Source organism: Zootermopsis nevadensis, unplaced genomic scaffold, assembly GCF_977971745.1.
Source record: "Zootermopsis nevadensis isolate Lab colony 2312 unplaced genomic scaffold, Znev_1.0 Znev_ptg000210l, whole genome shotgun sequence".
Taxonomy (NCBI): Eukaryota; Metazoa; Arthropoda; class Insecta; order Blattodea; family Termopsidae; genus Zootermopsis; species Zootermopsis nevadensis.
This window is the reverse complement of record NW_028259341.1, coordinates 76,297-100,279: the sequence shown is the minus strand read 5'-3', so window position 1 is coordinate 100,279 and position 23,983 is coordinate 76,297. Positions and strand designations below refer to the sequence as shown.

At 38.5% G+C, this 23,983-nt stretch overlaps 1 protein-coding gene across 4 annotated transcripts in view; it reads left to right on the top strand.

The window, feature by feature from the left end:
- The window catches only part of LOC147870713 (paired box protein Pax-2-like), a 120,317-nt gene that overhangs the window by 25,804 nt on the left and 70,530 nt on the right, over positions 1-23,983 (top strand). The window contains exon 1 of one of the 4 annotated variants that reach the window (XM_087342109.1): positions 11,218-12,482. The exons of 2 other annotated variants lie outside the window; for them this stretch is intronic. In XM_087342109.1, the coding sequence (XP_087198235.1) occupies positions 12,428-12,482 (55 nt within the window). In that variant the 5' untranslated portion in view covers positions 11,218-12,427. Of the gene's footprint in view, positions 1-11,217; positions 12,489-23,983 lie in introns of those variants that run through there. One more of the 4 variants, XM_087342108.1, reaches the window with a different exon arrangement.

Below are 23,983 nucleotides of genomic sequence, written 5' to 3'. Positions count from 1 at the left end.
TGGTGCTTGACAGGCTGACAAAGAAAGATTTACAGGGATGCTTCCAGGCTTGGCAGCGGCGCTGGGATCGTTGTGTTCACTCCCAGCGGAACTACTTCGAGGGTGATGGATGAATTTAATACCTGAGATAAGTGTACGGGTTTTTATAGGCGCAGTCTATAAACTTTCTGATCGCACCTCGTACTAAGCGCCTCTGAAACGTCGATAAACTTCTACCTGACTACAAGGCGCAATATACCATAAGACATCTTCATACTCGCCGCCATGAGAATCTTAAATCTCACCGATCGAATTTATATTTTCTCACTAGTTATTAATCTTTATATTTCAACTAGTATTCTAAGTGTGAAAATGTACTGAAGGGTGTGATTGGCAGGACATGTAGCACGCATGGGGGGGTAGTGAAAAGTGTGTGAAAAAGAGACAGTGATGATAAGGTGATGAGTTCGTAAGCAAGACACCGGGACGTTACACGACACAAATATCTTAGCCTCTTAAACTTCTTAAGATTAATAAAAAGTGATATAATATTAAAAATAAACCAAGGGCGTCGGTTGAGGAGTAAGGTCATGTAATCTTTTCTAGAGTGAAACCAATTGGCGTTTCCTGACGCCAGCTGTGAGGAGGGAATGAAAATGAAACAGAACGAATCAGAACAGACGCTGTTGTTGGAATTTGTTAAAGAGAAGTCCTTCATTTTCTTTACTGAAAATGCTTGTAGAAATAGGAATGTTTACTTATGTTGAATTAATAATAGCGGATGAAGATGGAGGTAGACTGTTACTTCGAAACGTCGGTATGTTGCTGAACGTCGACACGACGTCACAACCGACCAGCGTCAAGTTCCTTCTAAACGTCGGACTACAAGAATACGCGACCTCGTAACTCAGGAAACAAGAATTTTGATTTTATGCATAACAAAGTTACGAGCTTGGTTTCCAACTTGTGAACTTTTATACAAAGCTTTTGTATAGTTCGGTGTAAATTACTCTCAAGGCAGAGATAATAATTGTATCTGTTGCAAATGCTAAGGCGTAAAGACGTTTGTCCTGACGAATGTTTTAACAAGTCCTTCCGCGACTCTGCGAGAAATCCTGACAAATAACGGAATTACATCGCGGTGGGAACGGGGGAAGTAACCTTTCAGGCCAGACTTATGTTACCAACACTCTGTACTTAGAATAAACCCTAGAGGGCTGTTTCCCATTTGCAGTGTAAAGTCTAAAGCGTACGGAATACGACATTGTATTGGATCCTATTTTCTCTGAGGAAGCTTTTTGAAGCGATTGTTACACAATGCGAATGGGTTTAATGTGCATACGATTCGATATTTTATGGTGTATTTTTACATTTCCAAATATTCAAATTCCTTAAAGTTAATTAATTTCATGAAGTCTGTTAGACGAAGTCAGACACATTAATAATGTGTACAAGTTTGAACTGAACGGATGTATCTGTGTTATGTCATCGTAAAACTGCACATATAAAATAAGAATTAGGCGTCATACCATGCACTGCAATATTTGAGACTGTCTCCATGTTGCTTTGTATTTTCGAAAGATATTTTAACCCTTTCCATGCTATTCACGAGATATCTCGCTAGGAAGCACTGATCCTCTACTCTCGACTTATTCAGTCTCTTGAAAGATCGCTGAGGGAAACATGTTCCAAAGTTGCAGACAACCCCTGTTCTTTTCAACAGCAGAAACTTTACTTTACAATCTTGCAGGCAGAGGAACGTACGTTACATAAATACCAGCACGTAGAAGGGTTAATATAACTGTTTAATACAATCTGAATATATTTAAAATATGCATCATATCGTAGGATATCTCATTAACATATTTAATTAAGCTACTTTACATTGCATCTCACAAATTTAAACGACCGAATATTTCTGCTCCATAAAAATAAGTCATTTATTTTTTATGGTGGATATATATCTGTTTATTTAATCGTGGAATTGACGGACGAAATAACGGACGCACGCAAACTTCTAGTAGTATTCGGGACACTAATGAAGAAGTAAGTCATTCCACGGAACAAGTTTTTCTTGAAACGTTTACAGGCCTGTTCAATAAGTTAAAAAATTCTCCCCTTACTTTTATGAAGTCCGAAGGTTTAGTACCGTGTTCACAAAAGCCCACCATTGACTCTACCTGAGAAATTTGTACTTCAACACTACTAAAATGCATTTTAATAATATCCTCTTGCGCTTTTACACCTGCGACGACCAAGGAAAGGTGTCGGTTATTGGAATAATATTTTTAAATCACGTATAAGTATTATATATCTCGTTTGTGTAATAATTATCATTCAATAATTCTAATTGCATATTTCATGAATACATAGTATAATTTTTTTATTATATATTAATCTCTATCCTCATGTTACTTCTTATTTCTGAGTTCCAAATATTCTTAGCACTTTGTTCTGAAACGAAAGTCACCTTTAGTGTTCCTAGAAAACTTTGTTTTCATGATTATTTTGTATCTTCTCTCTCCGATATGTGGCGTAATGTTTGCCTCTGACCGACAGACAGACAGATGCCTGCGTCGTGACAGTCACGGGGTATCCTCTATTTCTTGCTAAAAGGAATGTCGGACATCCCAAGCGGCCTCTCTTTGTAGACCGGCAGAATTTTAATATCGATGTTAAAACCTAGGTCCGAGTTCAGTTATCTGCGTGCCTTCAAAAACACTTGAGCTCGTACCTCTCAAAAGATTTTTTGCCACGAATTTATCTTCCGTTGTCTTTGTAAATGAAAATTCCTTAGAACGAAAGGGGATTAAAAGTCCTCTTCCTTGACCGATCTTGTACATTTCTTTCGTCACGTTCCTCTCTACGTCATGGTCCGATCAAACACCGCGCTTACCACCAGACATCGTCACGCAAGATTCCAGTTTCACGCAACGGCTATTATGAAGATGACTGCCTTGAGGGATGTTGCGTCTTGTACTCTCTCCGAATTTTTCTGAGGTACTGACTACGTCCATCATCGGGGTACCTAAAGTTTATTGGGGGAAAACATTTATGTTGAAACAAAACACAAATTATCCGGGCATTGTCTTGAGAATCGCGTTGAATGTACAAAATTTGCAAAGAAAATTAAAAGTGAAAATCGACCTCCTGCCTCAAGACTCTTGCCATGCGATGACTCCTATTTATAATTTTTGTTACCAGAGTCACCACCGTCAGAACTTATTTTCAGTTATATCCGTATCGCACAAGCGTGACGGACATTGGCTATTATATCAAGAGTAGATTATTTAATTCAAAACACTTATTACGGCTTTGATTATTATTACAGGTGGTTGGTTATTCAAGGAGTTTAAAGATGTTTTTCTTCATGACTGTGTATACGTTCCTGTATAACACTTTTATTCTCAGCCACAGTTTTCATATGTTTCAGTGAATGATTTACAAGGAAGGAACTTCATTGTAATTACCTCATATCCGTAACCATAACTCTGATATTTCATTATTGGACAGGAATATCGAATAATCAATATTCCGGACACTTTAATAGCCCATAACAAAACTAGCATGCAGAGGTCTATTTGTTACATGTGAGAACTTCCAGAAGCTTCTGTGAGAAATGCCGTCTTTCCCCTATTGTAAGACGCCATCTGATATAAGACACCCTGATTTCAGAAAATTTAAAAAAAAATAAAAAAAAGTGAATCTTGAATTCGAGGAAACAATGGATTACTGGTTCGGACGTCTGAATATTCTTGATATCCTTGAGTATTTAATATTCTAGAAATGAAACTAACCTAAGGCGCTTCAAAACTTGGCGCAGTCGAAACTTCAGCATACAGTTTCAGATGTAAAAAAAAAACAGACTTAAATGACATCTTGGCTCGTGCACAGAGTTACAGAATTAAAAAGAAACCTACGCCCTTCAAGGGATTGAACTTGATGCAAAGACGGGACTGGAGAGCTTCATTAAAACGCATTCAGACGTCTGTGTTTCACATCGAATACTAGAACGTTAAGCTGTAAGCTGATGGCTTGCTCTCGTGATCCAGACAATGCGTTTTTGAACTTTGCTCGGAGACTGTTCCGTTATGACTGATGGTGAGATTTATTCACTCCCTCCAAGCAAATTCTACGATAAACTCCATGGAGTAGAATCCTACGTAAGAAGCTGAAATTCTCCTGCCTTTTATCCGAAGGTTCATTACCGTGGAAACAACAGCGCCCCACTGGATTATGTCCTGACCCAGAATGAATCCATTCCAAACCGTAACATCCTTTTTTCTTAAATTCCATTTTAGTATCATATATCTTAAACGATCTCTTCGTTTTACATTCTCTGAATAAAATTCAACACACGTTTTGGTGTGATCCATGGTTGAAAATTATTTTCGAGCCACAATCGGTTAAAGCAAATCTTTTCTGCCATATATGCCTGATCAGTTCTCTTGAAACATATCGCTGAATAACCAAAAGGAAAATCCATATATGCGTTTTATCTATTGATAATGTTGAATGGCTTGTCATTATATCCAAACGGATAATAATTCTATCTATTCAATAGTCTATTATTAGTGCTTTTATTATTAATTTCGCTCCCGAAAAGGATTTTAATTAAGATTCATAGTAAACATGTACAAAAAATGTTATTCGTGTTTGTCTTAGGTTAGGTTAGTGTTCCTGGATTTTATCTAACCACATTACAGACGCTCTTTTGACCTGGATATTTCCGTGTTCTCTAATGAGTTTTACAATGCAGTTAGCGTTTTTGTGGTAGACAAGTATAACAAGCTGGGAAATGTACGCATACCGTAACGGTTCTGACAAGGGTCAGAATTTGACATTTGACCTTTTGCGATTTTGCAAGTGACGTCAGGGTTAACTGGGTCACTGGTCTTTGACTCCCGCGCCATAGTATGTATGTTTAACAGTCAGTCGTCTAACGCTGTGTTTCGTAACAGTTCCGTTTGTTTCTATGGAAATCACTCGTTTCCGGTATTGGTGGTTCCTCTACGTCGTCATAGCATCCGCCACCTTCCACCCCCCACTTTTCAGGGGGCATAAAGTTTGTAACAAAATTTGCTTGAAGCTAACACAGATGTATTATAACAAATAACCAGCAGCGCTTCACGTGGTGATTACCAGCGGTGAGCGTTCTGTCGAATAGTACTTTTTTTTAGTGTTCTGTCTGAGGACAGGTCCATATGAACAGGATCCTTCCATCCTTTTCTCGGACTGGGACCTGTTCATATACGTTCTTGTCAGATGATCTAGAAGTGGTTTGCCATTGCCTTCTTCTGTGTGTGAATGGAGTAATTGTTGGGATGCCACGGAGGAAAACTCCGTGTTGCCTAGACCACGGCCTTGCCCAACACAAGTTATAAATTCGGGCACCGCCGGGAATCGAACCCGGGACCCCAGGATTACAAGGCCAGCGTTCTAACCGCTAGACCACCTCATCTTATTATTATTTAGTGTTCTGTCTGACGACAGGTCCATATGAACAGGATCCTTCCATCCTTTTCTCGGACTGGGACCTGTTCATATACGTTCTTGGCAGATGATCCAGAAGTGGTTTGCCATTGCCTTCTTCTGTGTGTGAATGGAGTAATTGTTGGGATGCCACGGAGGAAAACTCCGTGTTGCCTAGACCACGGCCTTGCCCAACACAAGTTATAAATTCGGGCACCGCCGGGAATCGAACCCGAGACCCCAGGATTACAAGGCCAGCGTTCTAACCGCTAGACCACCTCATCTTATTATTATTTAGTGTTCTGTCTGAGGACAGGTCCATATGAACAGGATCCTTCCATCCTTTTCTCGGACTGGGACCTGTTCATATACGTTCTTGGCAGATGATCCAGAAGTGGTTTGCCATTGCCTTCTTCTGTGTGTGTGAATGGAGTAATTGTTGGGATGCCACGGAGGAAAACTCCGTGTTGCCTAGACCACGGCCTTGCCCAACACAAGTTATAAATTCGGGCACCGCCGGGAATCGAACCGAAGACCCCAGGATTACAAGGCCAGCGTTCTAATCGCTAGACCACCGTGGCTCTATTGACTATTACTTCGCATTAAGCATTAAACTTATAAAATATTTAAGTAAAATTTTCGTATGTTAATGTCTGCATTTTGCTACATACAAAATATTATACCGGTACAATTTCGAGATGTGTGATATCACCGTACCGCATGTGAAATGTCTTAAACACCTGTAGTGTAGGTTTCGAATGAAGTTAAGTCTGTAAGTATGAAATTTAATCTAAACGAATCCAGTGGTTTTGGAGATAAATCAATCTGAGAGTACGCAAGATACATTCCCCCGTTATTTCAGACATTATATTTGCAAAGAATTCACAAGCCAAAAAGTAAAACATTATAAGCAATTTACCGACGAGGATGAAGACAGTCTGGCAAAGGACGGACTATCGATAGATATCGTATTACTGTGAGGAGCTGCTGTAAGTCTGTCCGTGTGAGAGTAGGTGATACGGAGAGGTCCCATGTTCACAAGGCGCACGAACTTGGCTTGTGATTTTCTGTAACATAGGAAGCTGTTCTTCAGCAGAAGAGTGGCTTAACGGGATCATAACTGATCAATAATTCTAAAAAAAGTCGTTGTATTCGGAAGGGAGTTCACGGGGTCAACTCTACGACGGCATAAAGTAAAAGTTATTGAAAAAATCGAAATGCATGTCATCAGCACAGCTGATTTTGAATCAGTCTGTTGACTAATGGATCGACTCGTTTATTAACAGACTAACCTAACTGCAAGCTATAACGAACAAGGATCCTATAGCCTTATGCTCTGAACTTGTAGGAAAATTTCTAAGGCACCCGAATGAGTTTCTCCTTGTTTATCGATTGTCATGGTGAGGAGTCATATGATTTTTGTAGATAGGTGAATGCCGGAATACTACATTGAAATTGTCTGTTAATAAATTATTATTTACTTAAAATTAACACTGAAGTTCCTATCTCATTAACACTATAGACCTAAAGCCCTAACTTCAGCAGTAGAACCACCGTCATTAAATATAATCAGTTTATTTTATAGTGACTTGATAGAGAAACTACCAGTTATTCAGCGTGCCATAAATGCATTCTGAAAGACCCGGAAGGTTTGTCACCGTCACCAGAAATATCCGTCAATCAAAACATCTATACCACATCTTCATAATCTTTGGCAATTTTAATATTATCCTGACATCAACACGTGTATCTGCGAAGTAATTATTTGTTTGGTTTTGTGATTAAATTTATGTAGGCTATGGACACACACATTACATATAAAAGCCTAAGTGTCGCCAATGTCATACTTCGTAATATAACAGGTTATATGCATATATGCCCAGGGGTCGAGAGTATCTGTGCCCAAAGGATCCGTCAAAGTTGTCACCTCGTGACGAAAACAAATCCATTTTCCGAAGTGTTGTGTTTGAAATAACTTCCGACTTTGAAGTGTTCGAAACAGGCGTAATTATCTATAATGTTTGCGCCTGTGTGCTCACCGTCTTGATACCTTCACGTGGCTATGCGAATAACGTGTCTCCATTACGTAATGTCCTCTATTCTGTCAATCATTTTTCTCAGCTCTGGCTTCACCTCGGTCCACTCTCGCCCGCAGCGTTGCATGGGAATCGTCACAGTAGACATCGCAGGATGGTGTAAGTTACGCTGACAGTCAGGTATCGACTTCCAGTTGGTGGGAGTCTCCCAGAACACATTTACGATTTCTCTCCACACTTAAATATAGTACAGGCTTCGACGTTTGTCCCAAAATACCTTAAGCCTTTGATTGGTTGCCGACTACTTATTAATTTACCTGCTGACTGACTTAAAATAACGTTATTTAATGTCAAGTTGATACAATTACCGTTGTTGTAAGTAATTAAATATTTAATTGTCCTAATTAAGTTGACATAATTGCGTCATATTGTGATTTAAAATTTAATTATTCGTGTTTTTTCCGTCTAATCACAAATACATATAAATAAAATTATACATAAGATATTAAAATATCATTTACATATTTGGTACAACTTCTTACTACATGTTTCGGTTACATTGAACCATCTTCAGGTGTAAAGTTAAAAGTTAAAATTATAATCTTATTAACTAAAACTTAATTACTGTTGTTGTGTAACTTCTGATGATGTTTACTTCCAAATTCATTGGAGTGAGGGTATATTGTGAAGTGATAGTGGTTTAACATTAGCCTTTAACGTAAATAATTTAAATATTTTTAATTATTACTGAATTTGAAAGAAAGAATATAGAAGACAAAATGTAATAAGGTAAAAATAAATAATATCTTATGTATAATTTTATTTATATATATTTGTGATTAGACGGAAAAAAACACGAGTAATTAAATGTCCTAATTAACTTAATAAAACCAGTTGATTTGGTCACAGACCTACGTGTGCCTACTCGGTTTATTAGGCAATTAACCTGTCAAAATGGGAAATGTGGGAATTGTGGGGCGCAAGACTTCGCCGTGTGTGGGCCGATGCCCCACACGTACGATTACAGCAACACAGGGCCGCGTCTTCCCACACGAGATTGCCAAATAGCCGTCAGCCTGATGGATCAACACGCGGGTTGCCTGCCCGCCGTGGCGCATGCAAATTATAAGCACGCCCGAGAAACGAATACTGATGGCACACATTACCCACAATTTCGAAAACTGACGCATTCAAGATTCCATGTTTTGGCTCAAGACATTCTGAACCTACAAATCTTTTGTTACGAGATCGAGGAATTTATCAACGTGTAGAAAATTTAGTAGTTAACACTTTTAATACCGATCACGAAAATTCACTGTCTTATGTTAACCTCTTGACATGTACACTGCTTGAATAAGCAGCTCTTTGAATTTATATAATTTTTTGAAAATGAATGCTATCACAAAAGATTGATGTGATAATTATAATATATCATTTTCCCAGTGGGCCTAAGAAAACTGCGTATGTTTCTGTCTTGTGGCATTTTTGGCAGTAAAATAACTCTTATCAGTACGATAGGACATCTTAAATCAGTCAGAACAAACCAGCTGGTTAATTTAGTTAGTATATTTGAATGGTCATGACATGTTCCTCTGGTGGAAGAGAATAAATTGAAGGTATCTTCCAATTTCAAAGTTTCTCTAAGGTTCATGCGACGTTAATTATGATTTCTTGAGCGGAAATAATTGTGAATATTTCTGTCTTCTGGATTGTTGCGCTGTGTAGTCTGGTAGACGTTTACCAACGTTTCAGAGGTCATACTGCCTCCATCATCAGGGCGATGAAGATTTCTGTCTTCTGGATTGTTGCGCTGTGTAGTCTGGTAGACGTTTACCAACGTTTCAGAGGTCATACTGCCTCCGTCATCAGAGTATGAAGATTTCTGTCTTCTGGTTTGTTGCGCTGTGTAGTCTGGTCGATGTTAACCAACGTTTCAGAGGTCATACTGCCTCCGTCATCAGAGTATGAAGATTTCTGTCTTCTGGTTTGTTGCGCTGTGTAGTCTGGTCGATGTTAACCAACGTTTCAGAGGTCATACTGCCTCCGTCATCAGAGTATGAAGATTTCTGTCTTCTGGGTTGTTGCGCTGTGTAGTCTGGTAGATATTAACCAACGTTTCAGAGGTCATACTGCCTCCGTCATCAGAGTATGAAGATTTCTGTCTTCTGGGTTGTTGCGCTGTGTAGTCTGGTAGATATTAACCAACGTTTCAGAGGTCATACTGCCTCCGTCGTCAGGGCGCAACAACCCAGAAGACAGAAATCTTCATACTCATCGCCCTGATGACGGAGGCAGTATGACCTCTGAAACGTTGGTTAACATCGACCAGACTACACAGCGCAACAACCCAGAAGACAGAAATCTTCATACTCATCGCCCTGATGATGGAGGCAGTATGACCTCTGAAACGTTGGTTAACATCGACCAGACTACACAGCGCAATAACCCAGAAGACAGAACTCTTCATATTCATCGCCCTGATGATGGAGGCAGTATGACCTCTGAAACGTTGGTTGACATCGACCAGACTACACAGCGCAATAACCCAGAAGACAGAACTCTTCATACTCATCGCCCTGATGATGGAGGCAGTATGACCTCTGAAACGTTGGTTGACATCGACCAGACTACAAGGCGCAACAATCCAGAAGACAGAAATCTTCATACTCACCGCTGTGAAAACTTCAAATCTTACACGGAAATAATTGTGTTATTTTTCCTGTATAATGCGGAGAAATGTCTGTAGTGCTCACTACAAAGCTAGACTTAGTCTATAAGTATTTATAAATGCAGTAACAAGAAATAACGCTTAATATTTTTTTTAGCAGATTGGTCCAGTGGTAATTTGAAAAGTCCCTTCTCAGCACCTGATTTGTTTTCCTTCTCCTATTATATATCGATTCAACTACCATAGATAATCGACCTAACATTTTTACGTGCGGTGTATGAAATCTAAATAGTATATCAGGAAAATCTGTTTAATAAAATTCTCGTATACCGTTCAGGAAAGTATAAAAGATACAAACCACTCAATAGCTTTTTCCTTTTGCTACTAATTCATATTTACCCTCTTTGTTTATGCCTGATATTTATCATTTTTGTTTTGTTTGTCTAAGCCAGCGTATTATTTTCTCATCTCCCTCCCGATCTTTGAGACTGGTACTCGCTGCAAAATTATTATCTTTTGTAATTCAATACATAGAGGTTACTCCACTCTTTCTATCAGCGTCTGTAAATTACTTTGTGGATCTACGCACACATTTTTCTTCTTCCGAAGTGACAGCAAAAGATTTGCATCATTATTCGGTCAGTATTTTCGTATTTCATTTGCCTTCCTGCTTGTTCGACGCGATCCCTTGTCGTCATGACTACGCCAGCTGGCGGCCTGTAGCCCACAGCATCCCATGTCCAGGCCAAAGCTGGCGAGGAACGGGTCGAAACCAAAACCCCGCCCATCTCAACCCTCCCTTACCCTACCACGTGATCTGATCTTTGACTGTGGCTAGCCAATAGAAAACCTTGCTAGACAGACACGCATTAACAACCCCTATATCCCCTCTGCCATCACACCCCCTACAGTTTTCATGTTCTGGTTTGTGATGCTTTGCTTTGGCAGAGTCTGCGTAGTCCGCGTTGGTACCTCAACCCCCTCCCCCCCCTACGCCTCCTCGGTGCCATTGAAGTAAAGTAGGAAATGAGAGACCACGAGAGGAATGTGAGAGCGACGGAGACAGATGGGGTCTGTCTCCGTCGCTCCTGACACAGCCGTCGAGAAGACAATATCATAGTTGGGGTTTGTGCCAGTAACATGTGTGTAAATTCTGAAAGCATGGCGGGCTGGTAGTGGAGGGATTTGTGTGGATCGACACGAGGAGAGCGGAGAGAGACAGAGCTCTTGATGTTTTGGTCGCTGACGCCTGAGTGTGGGATTATACGACGTACGGGAAGGGCCGCGATAAGCCCGTGTGTCAACCGGAGTCCTCAGCAAGCCCACATGACGTGGGGTTGGAGTAGAAAGCCAGAAGGGTGGTAGCGGAGGAGGGTTTTTGTTATTATCTGGTTGCCTAGGTTCCCCCATCCCATTTCTTCGTTGTAACCACCACCACCTCCTCCCTCCCTGCTGTACATACCACTCCTTCGTAAAATACCCCATACCCTGACTGTCACCCACTTCACACCACTAACCCTTGGCAACAAAGTGCCGTACCAGAATGTCACCAACCGCGAAGTAGTCGTGAGCCCCTACAACGATGATTATCGTCTGGCGAATTGTTTGTTTTGAGGTAGAACAAGAGGTTCATTGCAGTTGAATGCCGACAGATCAGCTGACAGTCAATTAACACTCGTTTCGACATCTACTTTCGATTATTCCAGTGTGTACGCATTGCCAGAAAGTAAATTTCCAAAATTCGTGCCCATGGTCGTCCAGATTTGCCATCGCGTCATTCTGGTTTCCAGAATTTTCTAATCGAAATATTCTGTTGTTATCAGATAATCAGAACGGATTTCTAATCACGATATTTTGCATCAAACGAGACTCCGAAGTGAGGAAGTGCCCTGGAAGTGCCTCGGAACCAGAAGAGTGCAGACTGTTGGAGAGTGTCCTCAAGTGTGGTGATAGAACTTTGAGAAGGACCTCAGAATGTCGGACAGAGTTTGTGCTTTATTTGTGTGAAACACCAAGGACAAAGTTGAGTCCTATAGTTCTGCTGTGTTTCGTTTACCTTGTGACTTGTCCAAAAGTATCTTCGAAACTGAAATGCAGAACCTTCAGTGACGTTGAGGCTTCGTGGTGCAGCAGCGAGCATGCTGTTGCATTGTTGGATAGCAACAATGCAGCTGTGTTTGTAGGCCTTGAAGGATTTTTGTTGGTGGTACAGTTTGAAGCCGCCATCCTGGATCCATCAAATTTCAGTCTCTTCTCATTCCGGCCTCCCGCCATGGACCTCACCACCGCTTACCGCTACAACCAGAACATGATGGAATATTATACGTGTAAGAGTAAGTCTTTATCATAGAGAGAGGTTGGGTGCTTCGAGTTATCCCAAACGCAAGTCACGTCAGATGTGAATTTTACGTTCCTAGATCGTGCTCAGGTAAGACTGACAAAATCTTCATCTTGAGAATCTACATGATGCACACCTTTCAGCAGATATTATTATGTTGATTAATCGGGGCTAAGGAAATTTTCGGCGCATAAACAATGTATAAGAAACAGTGACATTTATTCAAATATTTTGTTCAGAAAACCTCAAAGGAAATCAAAATTTATGATTCGTATTTGAGACGTTAAAATTAAAATAAATTTAACTATATATATTCAAGTAACTTAAGGTAGGGTCTAATGGTGAGATTTTATGATTACGGTGATGACTTTTTTTGTTTTAACTGAGAAATAAAGTTTTTTTCCCAAAAATGCAGGGATTTCTTAATCAGATGGCTACGAAGATTTTTAAGGAAGCCCATTCTCCGTGTAGACTGTCGGTTAATTACTCCGTCTGTTAGTTTGTCAGTAAGTTTGGTGATAATATTGTGACGGTATTTGGGGACCGCGCATGTACTTAGACCCCTCCGTTTGCTTAGTGTTGCCGTGTGAAGTAGGCTATAAGTCTTCCGGTGGTCTCGTCTCCTGTCGGAAGAGTCTTTTGGAATTCCTACGGCAGAGAGAGAGCCAAGGTCAGGTTTAACAAAAGCGAAACGAATAGGAAAGTGTCAGAGGTTTTGCTGTCAACTTTTAAAGTCATAAGTAACAGCGTTTTAAACTTTGATGCCTGAGCCTATAGAATTTTCACAGTGCCTGTATGAATTATGAAGTAAATTACAGATATTTAACCTATCGCGTGATAAGTTAGGCCTAAAAATTTTTAGTTTAATTTGAGATATTTATTTAGTTTATCGTTCTGTTTCTGTAAGTAAATTACCAGATGTTTGAGATATAATGGATGCCATGTTTTAATTCCACACGAAGCAAGAAATATTAACTTAGAGACATATTTATAATAACGACATAAAACTTCCCTGTATTAATTGTGTTTCGATATTAATTGGTAATCTTACGTCGACAACATTATCTTATATTGGTAGGCCTAAATGAAATCTGAATAAATTATCTCCATAAAATGTGAGTAATAAGATTTATATAACCTGTTTACCATTACACAAGATTACGAAAAATTCTGGATTCCATGAAATGCCGAGAAATAGTTAACTAGCTAAACGACTATCAGCTTCATAATAAATTATTTTGTGAAGCATTTCATCATAAAACTCCCATAAACGCTAATTCATCTTTTGTTTTCTTATCAAAATAATAAATTAATAAGAAGACCATGTTTAGGGATATAAGCGGGTTTATGGTTTGGCCCCCTTCTCCTTATAGGTGTGTTAAATAGCATGAAATGCTTTCCTAATTTGGTTTAAAAGAAACATTTTATGACGATGTCGCAAAGGTTCGTGTTATACACATAATAAACTTTTAATAATATATCTGAATGTAATTTTCATTAATGAACTTCCCAGTTACCAACGAATGCAGGATAAAATTTTCCAGCGGACTAGAAATCTGAGTATTCTGCATTCCAGTTTTGTTAAAATTTGTCTATTTTGAGTGCCGTATAACTCACAAGCGATAATAGCCTATCGCGTTTCAAAATAAAAAATCCATGCGGTTAATACGTACTAATAAACAATTATTACTTACAAATTTCCTGTTTCAAGTAATCCACGTGTTGCCGACTGAAAGGTATTACTTTAAAGTTACTTGCATTGTTTTCGGTATTATCTTAAATATAGAAACTGAGAATTAAAATATATAGTAAAATTCAGGTCAATACACAAACTTTATTTACAGATGTTTTAACATCTGTAAATAAAGTTTGTGTATTGACCTGAATTTTACTATATATTTTAATTATAAAACACAAACATGACGCATTTAAACCAGAAACTGAGAAGGACATCGAATTAAGTGACCCCGATATGCTGCTAATGCAGAACTTGCGTGAGAAATCATAAAACCACAATTTTCCATTCTCCGGTCTGACATTTCAAAACTTGTCCTCTGGAATTCCAATTACGACGTTCAGTTTAGGAGTCCATAGGTCTAGGCAACGCTCTCTCGCTTTAAGGTTATTGCATGAAGACGCCTACCTTAATATACAACACTGTCAAATGTTTTAGTATTGTTTAAAATGTAAACTGTTACACTTTAAAATATGTCTGATGCAGTCTGCGCCGTAACTATGGAAATTATGAAGACAGTGTCCAGTGGCTAGTGAGTCAAATTATCGTGTTCCAGATTCACTGCACCAATTAAAACATTAGTCGTTTAATAACAATATATTGAGTTGTATGCCGGTATAAATAATTATGCCTTTAAAAAGAAAGAGTACATTGACTGGTTACTTATTTCTGGATAGATGTTTTAAAAAGTAAAACTTAATATTTGTTTAATATTGGCAATAAATAAAGTTTTTAAGGATTCATTGCAGGCTTGGGTTTAAATGTTTATAATTTAATTAATATCTTTCTTTTAAACTAAAGATGTTGGGACAGCACACCTGCGTTAAAATTATAAAAGGTTTCTTTTATTGAAATTTGAAATGATAAACTTAATTCTCCACTCCCTTCCACACACAGACTTGTCATTTTTAAAATAAAAATAAAATTAACTTATTGGAATAGATCAATAGTTTCTTGCTGTATGCCTGTCTGCTTGTTAATAAATGCCCTTTGTATTATTCCGCTACGTTGTTATAGATACGTAGACCACTTTAAACCCATATTTTGGCTTAATTAAGCTGTTTTCGTACAGTTCAATTTGTGACGAAATAATTTGATTATATCGACCTGACGAAGAACCATTACAATCGACATGTAATATTATATTGCAGGCATTTCAGCCTGAACGAAGAAGTTATACCCGTTCTTAGCCCATGTCATAACAGTATCAACAAAATTACAATTTTTTAGTGTTTTCTGTATGGTAAAGTCAGAATCACGTGATCCCATCAAATTTAGTACGGAGATGGGGCGGAATATATAATGTATTAAACGAGGTTTTGTAAACCCACACGTTTCTCTCAAGTTTCGAATTTTTTTAAAATTCTAAATACATTAGGATACTTGGCTTCTAGAACCATGGTAACCACTAAACCACTCTAGTGTTCTTGTGGTTTGCATGCTAGCTTCTAATTTCGAAGACCTCGTGTTCGATCGGAACCATAATCACTAACAAACCAAAAGACATAAATAAATAAAAAATCTTTCAATATAGCGATACTCAGTCACGTCTGGTAAGGAGTGAACTCATTGACTGAAGCATGTCATCTGCATAAATTATCAACTAAATTATACCACAAGGGGCATGTCTAGCATAATGTTAGCATAATGAAGCAACCTCTATAACAAGCCTCTAGAGAATCATATTTTGAGCATAGCCTTGTTTATGGTCCCAGGTTGTGAGCCTTATTGCAGGCTATTTAAGATTATTTTAAAACTTTTCCCAACTTAAATTACGTCATATCCAACATACTCGGCCATGTTGTCTCCTGTTTCATGCAGTTGTGAACTTTGGTCTAATACTCTGTGAGACGATCGCGTAAAGAAAATAAAATGGCTGTCTTGTGGGTTGTTGAGCCGTGTAGTCTGGTAGGGATCCAAATGAGATGCTTTCTTCTTTGTAACTGTACTTGTGGGCAGTATGTTTCAGCCAGACTTTTTATTCATCAACAAACTTTAGTTTTTATAGATAAGAGTTTATTCCACATATCTGTGGCAATGCATAATATGATACCTGTAGTCTTATTAGATATTAAATAATTGTTTAAATAATATATATCAAATTTATTTAAAATAATTTATACAAGATTTTGTAGAGGGCGTGAAAACTATTTCAACTCTACACTGGAGAATACATTTCCTTTATTTTTTGTTATCTTCAGCGCGTGTTGAATAGATTTCCATTAAATTCGATGACACTTTTCTTTTATTTACATGTGTATCCACTTTTCTGTCCTATTCCGTCGCAGATTTTACGCTCGGGGTTTATTTGTATTGGAATGTACGCCCTCGTCTTCTCGAGTGCGTTCCTATATTCAAACACAGCATGAAAACGTTCTCCCTCCCTTGTTCGGGAGATCTCCGCTTGGTAACTCCGAGATAGCGACTTAAAGGGATGGGACTGAAAAAGCGAATCTTTTCATCCGACCAAACTGTGTTATGCCCGGTTTGCTAGCTTTCTTCTCGCAGCGAGAGGAGAGAGGCTCTCGCGCCTTGCTGTAGATTCTTTAACACAATTACCGACAGTAGACTACCCTGACTGGGTGGGCCTCGGCTGAACGCTGAGAGCAGGCAGGTTGCACACAAGAAGTTTGAGATAGGCGTTTTTGCAGAGTGATGGGAAGGTTGAGGATTTGCTCCTGCTTCTCGATCCTCTGCAGTTCATCCCACAGTTTTCCAAAATATCCGTCCAAGTTTTGGAAACACGTCACTAACTGCCGCGGTTCGTCACCTGCGCGTCTGACCATTGCTGTTGGTAACATCAGCTCCGCCATCTTGTGATTCCACACTGATAGTGCTTGTCGGATAGATTATCTCAATTGAGTGAATTTTACACATTAATTTATTTTCATTTCGTTAATTTTCATGTTTAATTATTGTTTAATTAAATTAGTATAGGGAACTAAGATATGACAGGGGCATTAATGGTTTTCTCAACTTGCAATAATATTACTAGGACGCGTGTATCTTATTGGAAGTGAGCAAACGTGATTATTTTCTGAAACTCACAAACATCGAGGGATGAAATATATCTTGAAGTATTTGTCTTTCCTTTGGCTGCCCAAAATATCTTTGTCCCAATTCACGTTTTTGTTACTCTATATGGTAATTTTGCAGCCAAAGCTTTTAACCTTTTGAAGCAAGGATTTCTGTAAGGAGAAACAACATCGTTTTGTTGAAACATTCCCAGGCAATGACAGCTCGTTGTAATAAGGATAGAATCAGAGTGAAGAATTATGGTGGTAAACAGTAAAATTTACATTTTCTGATAAATGCATATTGAGAAGGTGCTTTCTTAATTTACGTAATTTGGTGACCTCCACAGGAAATGGGTAATTTTGACTTATTTAGACCCAAAGGGCTCCATGAGAAGCATGCAATAGCAACTTGGAAATTTGAGACCGCCAGAATTTTCTTGAAGACAAATGAAAACCAAGAAATCCTGTGCCAAGATGGACGAACGAAGGACCTTCCGATGCACACTGACCACTAGCGAGCAGTCAGGCAATTAAAATAATGCAGTGGCCAACTGAGTTTCATCTAACGTGTGTGTGCCGTAGGCTTTATTATTAATTTCAATAAAAAAATTTTTTAGACATACAATAATTTCTATTGCTCACTGGAACGTATAGGTTTAAGTACTTTTGAAACATTAAATTTACCAAAATAATATCTAAAAATTCAGTTTTTACCAAACGATATCGATTGCAAAACCATGAAAACCTAGTTCAGAATGAGCTACAGTTTTATCGAAGGACTTCGGACAACCCGAACGTCGTTTGTCACAGCCGACGAGCATCCACTGTCACGACGGTCCTTAAACCCTCAAATTATGTCAGCGAAAGCTATATTTGAGTTGGGCATGTAGCACGAATAGAAACATATCCAGGATTGTGTTTGTGATACTGGAAATCCATCATTGCAATAACTGTGACATATAATAGAATTTTTATTTGTAGTGGGCTTTACTTTTAAAGGTTTTCTAATTGTGGGTTGTATTACAGTTTCATAATTATCCTCTCATTTCTTTGGTTCGAAACAAAGTTTTTCCAGCCCCCACAAAGTGTGCGGTGGGTCACCATAGTGACAGAGCCGCTGCAGCTAAGGGTAGATCTAACCCTGATGCTGCAAACAGTTGTGGGGGGGGGGGGGATCTTTTTTTCCGAAAAGAAAACCAGACAAGGCAGATCTAATTTAGTGGAACAGAAATGGACGCATCAGCTAGGAGAGAGGAAGTTCTGATCGCAAAGACGAATAAGAACTGCTATTTCGTGCAACAGTGACATTAAAGTTCAGTTTTCGAGACCGTCACAAAAATAATTTTTGTTAAAATGTACATATCAGTTCACATTACAGAAGTATCAGCAAACAAGTTATGCACAAGATTAAATATATATTATAATTATTTATAAATTTGAAGATATCCGTCTTCTGGGTTGTTGCGCTGTGTAGTCTGGTCGATGTTTACCAACGTTTCAGAGGTCATACTGCCTCCGTCATCAGAGTATGAAGATTTCTGTCTTCTGGGTTGTTGCGCTGTGTACTCTGGTCGATGTTTACCAACGTTTCAGAGGTCATACTGCCTCCGTCATCAGGGCGATGAGTATGAAGATTTCTGTCTTCTGGGTTGTTGCGCTGTGTAGTCTGGTCGATGTTAACCAACGTTTCAGAGGTCATACTGCCTCCGTCATCAGGGTGATGAGTATGAAGATTTCTGTCTTCTGGGTTGTGGCGCTGTGTAGTATGGTCGATGTTAACCAACGTTTCAGAGGTCATACTGCCTCCGTCATCAGGGCGCAACAACCCAGAAGACAGAAATCTTCATACTCATCGCCCTGATGACGGAGGCAGTATGACCTCTGAAACGTTGGTTAACATCGACCAGACTACACAGCGCAACAACCCAGAAGACAGAAATCTTCATACTCATCGCCCTGATGATGGAGGCAGTATGACCTCTGAAACGTTGGTAAACATCGACCAGACTACACAGCGCAACAACCCAGAAGACAGAAATTTTCATACTCATCGCCCTGATGATGGAGGCAGTATGACCTCTGAAACGTTGGTAAACATCGACCAGACTACACAGCGCAACAACCCAGAAGACAGAAATTTTCATACTCATCGCCCTGATGATGGAGGCAGTATGACCTCTGAAACGTTGGTTAACATCGACCAGACTACACAGCGCAATAACCCAGAGGACGGAAATCTTCATACTCACCGCTGTGAGAACCTCAAGGCTTACATTTATAAATTTATTGAGTTGAATTTTTTATATAGAGGACAATGTCCGTCTAACACAGTTATCCGCAACCTCTTTACACCGACCACCCTGATCTGTCAAAGGCACGTGACAGCACAATATATTTCGCCTCAGAAAAAAGAGTTCAAAGCTATAAATGGCCATAAATATGTATCAGCAACTATAAGAATGCAGACATTTGAGAACAAAACGTAACACATATTGGATAAAACTATCTATGATGAATGATAAGAATGGTCATTTTCTATCTGTAACGTGTGATCATGTAATTTCTTATAAAAAAACACATCTGACACGCATCAGAAAACCTTTGATGGCACATCGTGTCTAACACCCCGTTTTTTCAGTCTACAACCTAATATAACTATTTCTAATGGAACTATTCCCTTACTTGTGACCAGAAACCCACCCTCCACCCACCCCTTTCCTTCCAGATTCTGCCTTATAACGTATTAATTTATATAAATATTAATTAATCAGGTTTACGTGCCTCACGTTTTTTAGATCAGTTAATTTCTTCAATGACCTGAGTCTCGTACCGAGTCAGAGGTGAAGCCCCCAACTAAGGACAGATGTTTTTCGTGCTGACTGATCGGGTCTCCTCGTCGGTGGCGAGAATTTTGGGGTCTGGGGAAAATCACTCTCAGAGTCAAACCTAAATGATCACAGGGAATCTTAACATCTAACCACCAAAATTGTAATACTATTTTATTTCCCGAATAAGAAAGATAAATAATTGTCGACTGTGGTCTCCTTTGGCCCCGTCGAGCATTCCTGTAGGTGGTTACCAAAATTTCGAAGAACGTAACGCCTCAATCATCAGTGTTTAAACCTTAGTCTATCTCAAAAGTGGATGCGATATATTCAAGGCATGGCTCCCTTGGAACCTTCAACCTTGAAGACGAACGGGGTATGTTCCTCCGAAACCGCCTATAAGAATATGTTAGAATCGCAGTCTCAGAGATAATAATTGTTTTAGTACGTAATAGAGTAATGAATTTTGTTGTTTGCCGTACGATAAGCCACTGTTGCACTGAGGGAGCGGAGCTGTGATGTCTCTACAAGACGAGGTACACCGTCACTGGATGCTTGCTTATTGGTATTCTGAGGATTCGCTCATGGAGACGAGCTAGAATAATCTGCAGACCAGTGAGTAGAGACTTTCTAAAGCGACAGAGAAGGAAGTTATTGGCAAAATGAGCAGAAGACGTGGACTCCATGGTTTATAACCAGAATTTCTCAGAATATCAAGTCGACAGTAGTTTCTTTTATCTCTGTCCTGTTTCGATGTTACACTACTTTAAATACGTAATTGACAGATATTTTTCGATATGTCTATGGAGGTCAATCACTGTTTTCATGACGCTAAAACATGCGTTCGTACTGATTTCTTGACAGCGTATTCTGCCTAAGAAACAGGGGCATTGCGTGATGGAAACTTCTGGAAACTTCGTCGGACAGCGGCCAATAGGATACGAATATTTTCTTAATATCTGCCCGATATGTGTTCGTATTTATGCTTAAGGAAAAAGGACCTGATTGTAGCTAATTAATGTATTGAAGCTGAAACTTGTCCAAATAGCGTTTAATGATTCAGTCCGTACCGCAAAGAAAACACAGCGCTTTACCATTATAAAGATCAAATGTTTGATGCTATTTAGGAAAGTAATCTCTGTTTACACTCAGAATCGTACTGATTCTTAAAGCAGATGGAGCATAATAACTATCATTCAGCTTTAAACAAGGGAATTAGCCATAACAGCAGCTAATTTTTAAGCTGCTGTTATGAACCCCGAAATAGCATTACCATTACGACAAAATGCCACAGAGAGAGAACTGAGTGTTGCTCCCTTGGCAATCACCGTTGATAGGCTAAATGTATCGTTTTTCATATTAACTCCAGTTTTTTATATCCATAGACTATTTTCTTACAAGTCTATAAAGATTAACAAGTCTACTGTTCACATATTAACATCTTGATCTCCTAAATAATATCTTTCCATAACATTTTCGAATCGAAATGCTAAGCTAATTTATTGTTTCTCAATGCGTGATAGGTTACATACAGGTTGCCCAAAAAAAGTTGTATATACACATATTCGGTGAATGAAATAAAGACATTTTAATATACTAAACTATTACATATGTAACATTGACACTTACCGAATTAGCGAGTTTAGTGTAGATGTTCGAAATGGCCACCGTTAGCTTCTCCTCATACACACAACACAGGGAGATCGACAGCAAGGTTAATATTTGGGTTGAAATGTGAATAGATATTTTTGGGACATGCTGTACATTACTCCAAAAACTCGATTCTTCATTATCTGGTAAAAATTAAAATCCATCCAAGTGATCTATTTTTATCTAGGATTTGAGGTTTTGACGGCGGTGAGTCTGAAGACACCCATTTTTTGATCTCTTTCCATAAAACTTTCCAGAATATTTTTAGCCTGCCTTGTGTTAAGTAAAGAAAGCAAGCTTTGTAAGTTCTTTTTTTTTATATTTTAATTGCGTCATGCTTGTGTTCTTCAATACAATAATTTTATTCACCGTCTTTACACAAGCTTATAGATTGTTAAAATCACATAAAATTATAACATTTCTTCAAATTTAATGGAAGAAGCCTGGAGGTTAAACAAATAAAATCAAACGGGTAGAAAAAATCAGTATACGCAGGGCAGCAAGTGCAACGAATTTTAATTTTAATTTTAATTGATAGACCTGACGATGATGGAATGAACATCGAAACATGTCGTCATTTTAAAATGTAACAATATCAAATGAAGAAATGTTATAATTTTATGTGATTTTAACAATCTATAAGCTTGTGTAAAGACGGTGAATAAAATTATTGTAAGTTCTACTAATTTCCTGTTTACCCCTTACTTGGTAAACTCCCCGCCTATAGTATAGGCCTACATTCGTAACATCAATTTTAATATTATCCTACCATTTACACATTGATCTCCAAATTTTAACCTGTTCTATGAAGGTTTGAACCTAATTTTTATGTGCGTGTTATGTTTTTAATGAAAAATACATGTAGCCCTATCTCTTATGTGATATATATTAATATCCCTATTATCCATTAATGTTATCCTGTCACTGCACAGTTTATTTCGTGTCCCACGTGGTTGTCGTCCTGAGGGGCCCGGAATTGAGAGTCTGCGTGTGTTTTCGTTCACCCAGTGCTTGAACTTCTCAGTCACTTCGTGCACTCTAAATAAGAACCTCCAAGTTTCTGGGGGCGTCTTATTGTAAGTGACAGGGTCGTGTGGTCACCAGGAAGCTGTTCTTGAGGGGGTTATAGTGTCGCGGGGGGTGGAGAGTAGGGAGGGAGGATGACGCTGCCTCCCCTACCGGGCAACAAACCCTCCCTAGCAGTCTTAACGCTTTCGGAGAAGACGGAAGAGCTATGTACCATTGTCATCCGCGTGTGATTAACACGAACACACTAAGAAGTCGCTTTCGGGCTACTGTATTCGGCGTGTACCTCGTTTCAATGTGTTCGAGTGTCTTGTTCGGTTGTTATTCAAACCAGATTGTGATAGGAGACTTTGACGTGAAAATTACACAGATTTATCAAGATTTCAAAAATTAAGTGTTGTAAAAAATGTGTAGAATTTTCTATCAGTTTAACTAATCACCGGTATTTGGATTACGCCGAAAACGATGTGTATTCAGAAACACACTGTAGTCGAGAGCAAGTTTATTAGTCGGTTTTGTTTATATTTTATCGATGACTTGCACTTTTAATCAATGGAATTAGCTTAATAATGCTATATTTAAGACTTAATTTAATACGTGTATAATATAAATGAGTCTTAACTTAAAACGTTTGAAATATAAATTATAAGAACTGATTAGTCCTATACGTTTTCTCCTAAATTAATGAAGAGTTTCAAATACCAGTGAATTTTTATTTCAACATTTAATTAAAAAAACTGATGACACGTAGGTCCATAAGAATCTGAAAATATTTATTTCAAGTCATTCGAACTTTCAAACAATGAAGAACTTAGACTTGACTCACGGACGAGTATAGACTTAATCGTGGAGTAGATAGAAGTAGTTTTATATACCGAAAATTAATAACTTGAATATCTGGTTCTAATTTAAATAGGATGCCAACATTAAAATATTTATTTCAGTCACTATGCAGGTGTTTGTTAATAAATATTATAGTAGTTTTGCCTTGAAATGAGTTGGCTAATCATTTAGAATAACATTTTGCTATCTTCCTCGTTTTTTAATATAAGCATTACAAGTGTCTGAGTTTCAGTAGCCAATATTGTAAGTGAAAGAACTTAAGAGTTGGCTGAGAACATAAAGATCTTAAATACATGGAATCAATTCAACCTCGAGATTCCTCAGTCGCCCAAGCGAGTTGTTATTTCGGTTACGTCATTGCAGTGCATCGAACTCTACTCAAATTAGGTGAATA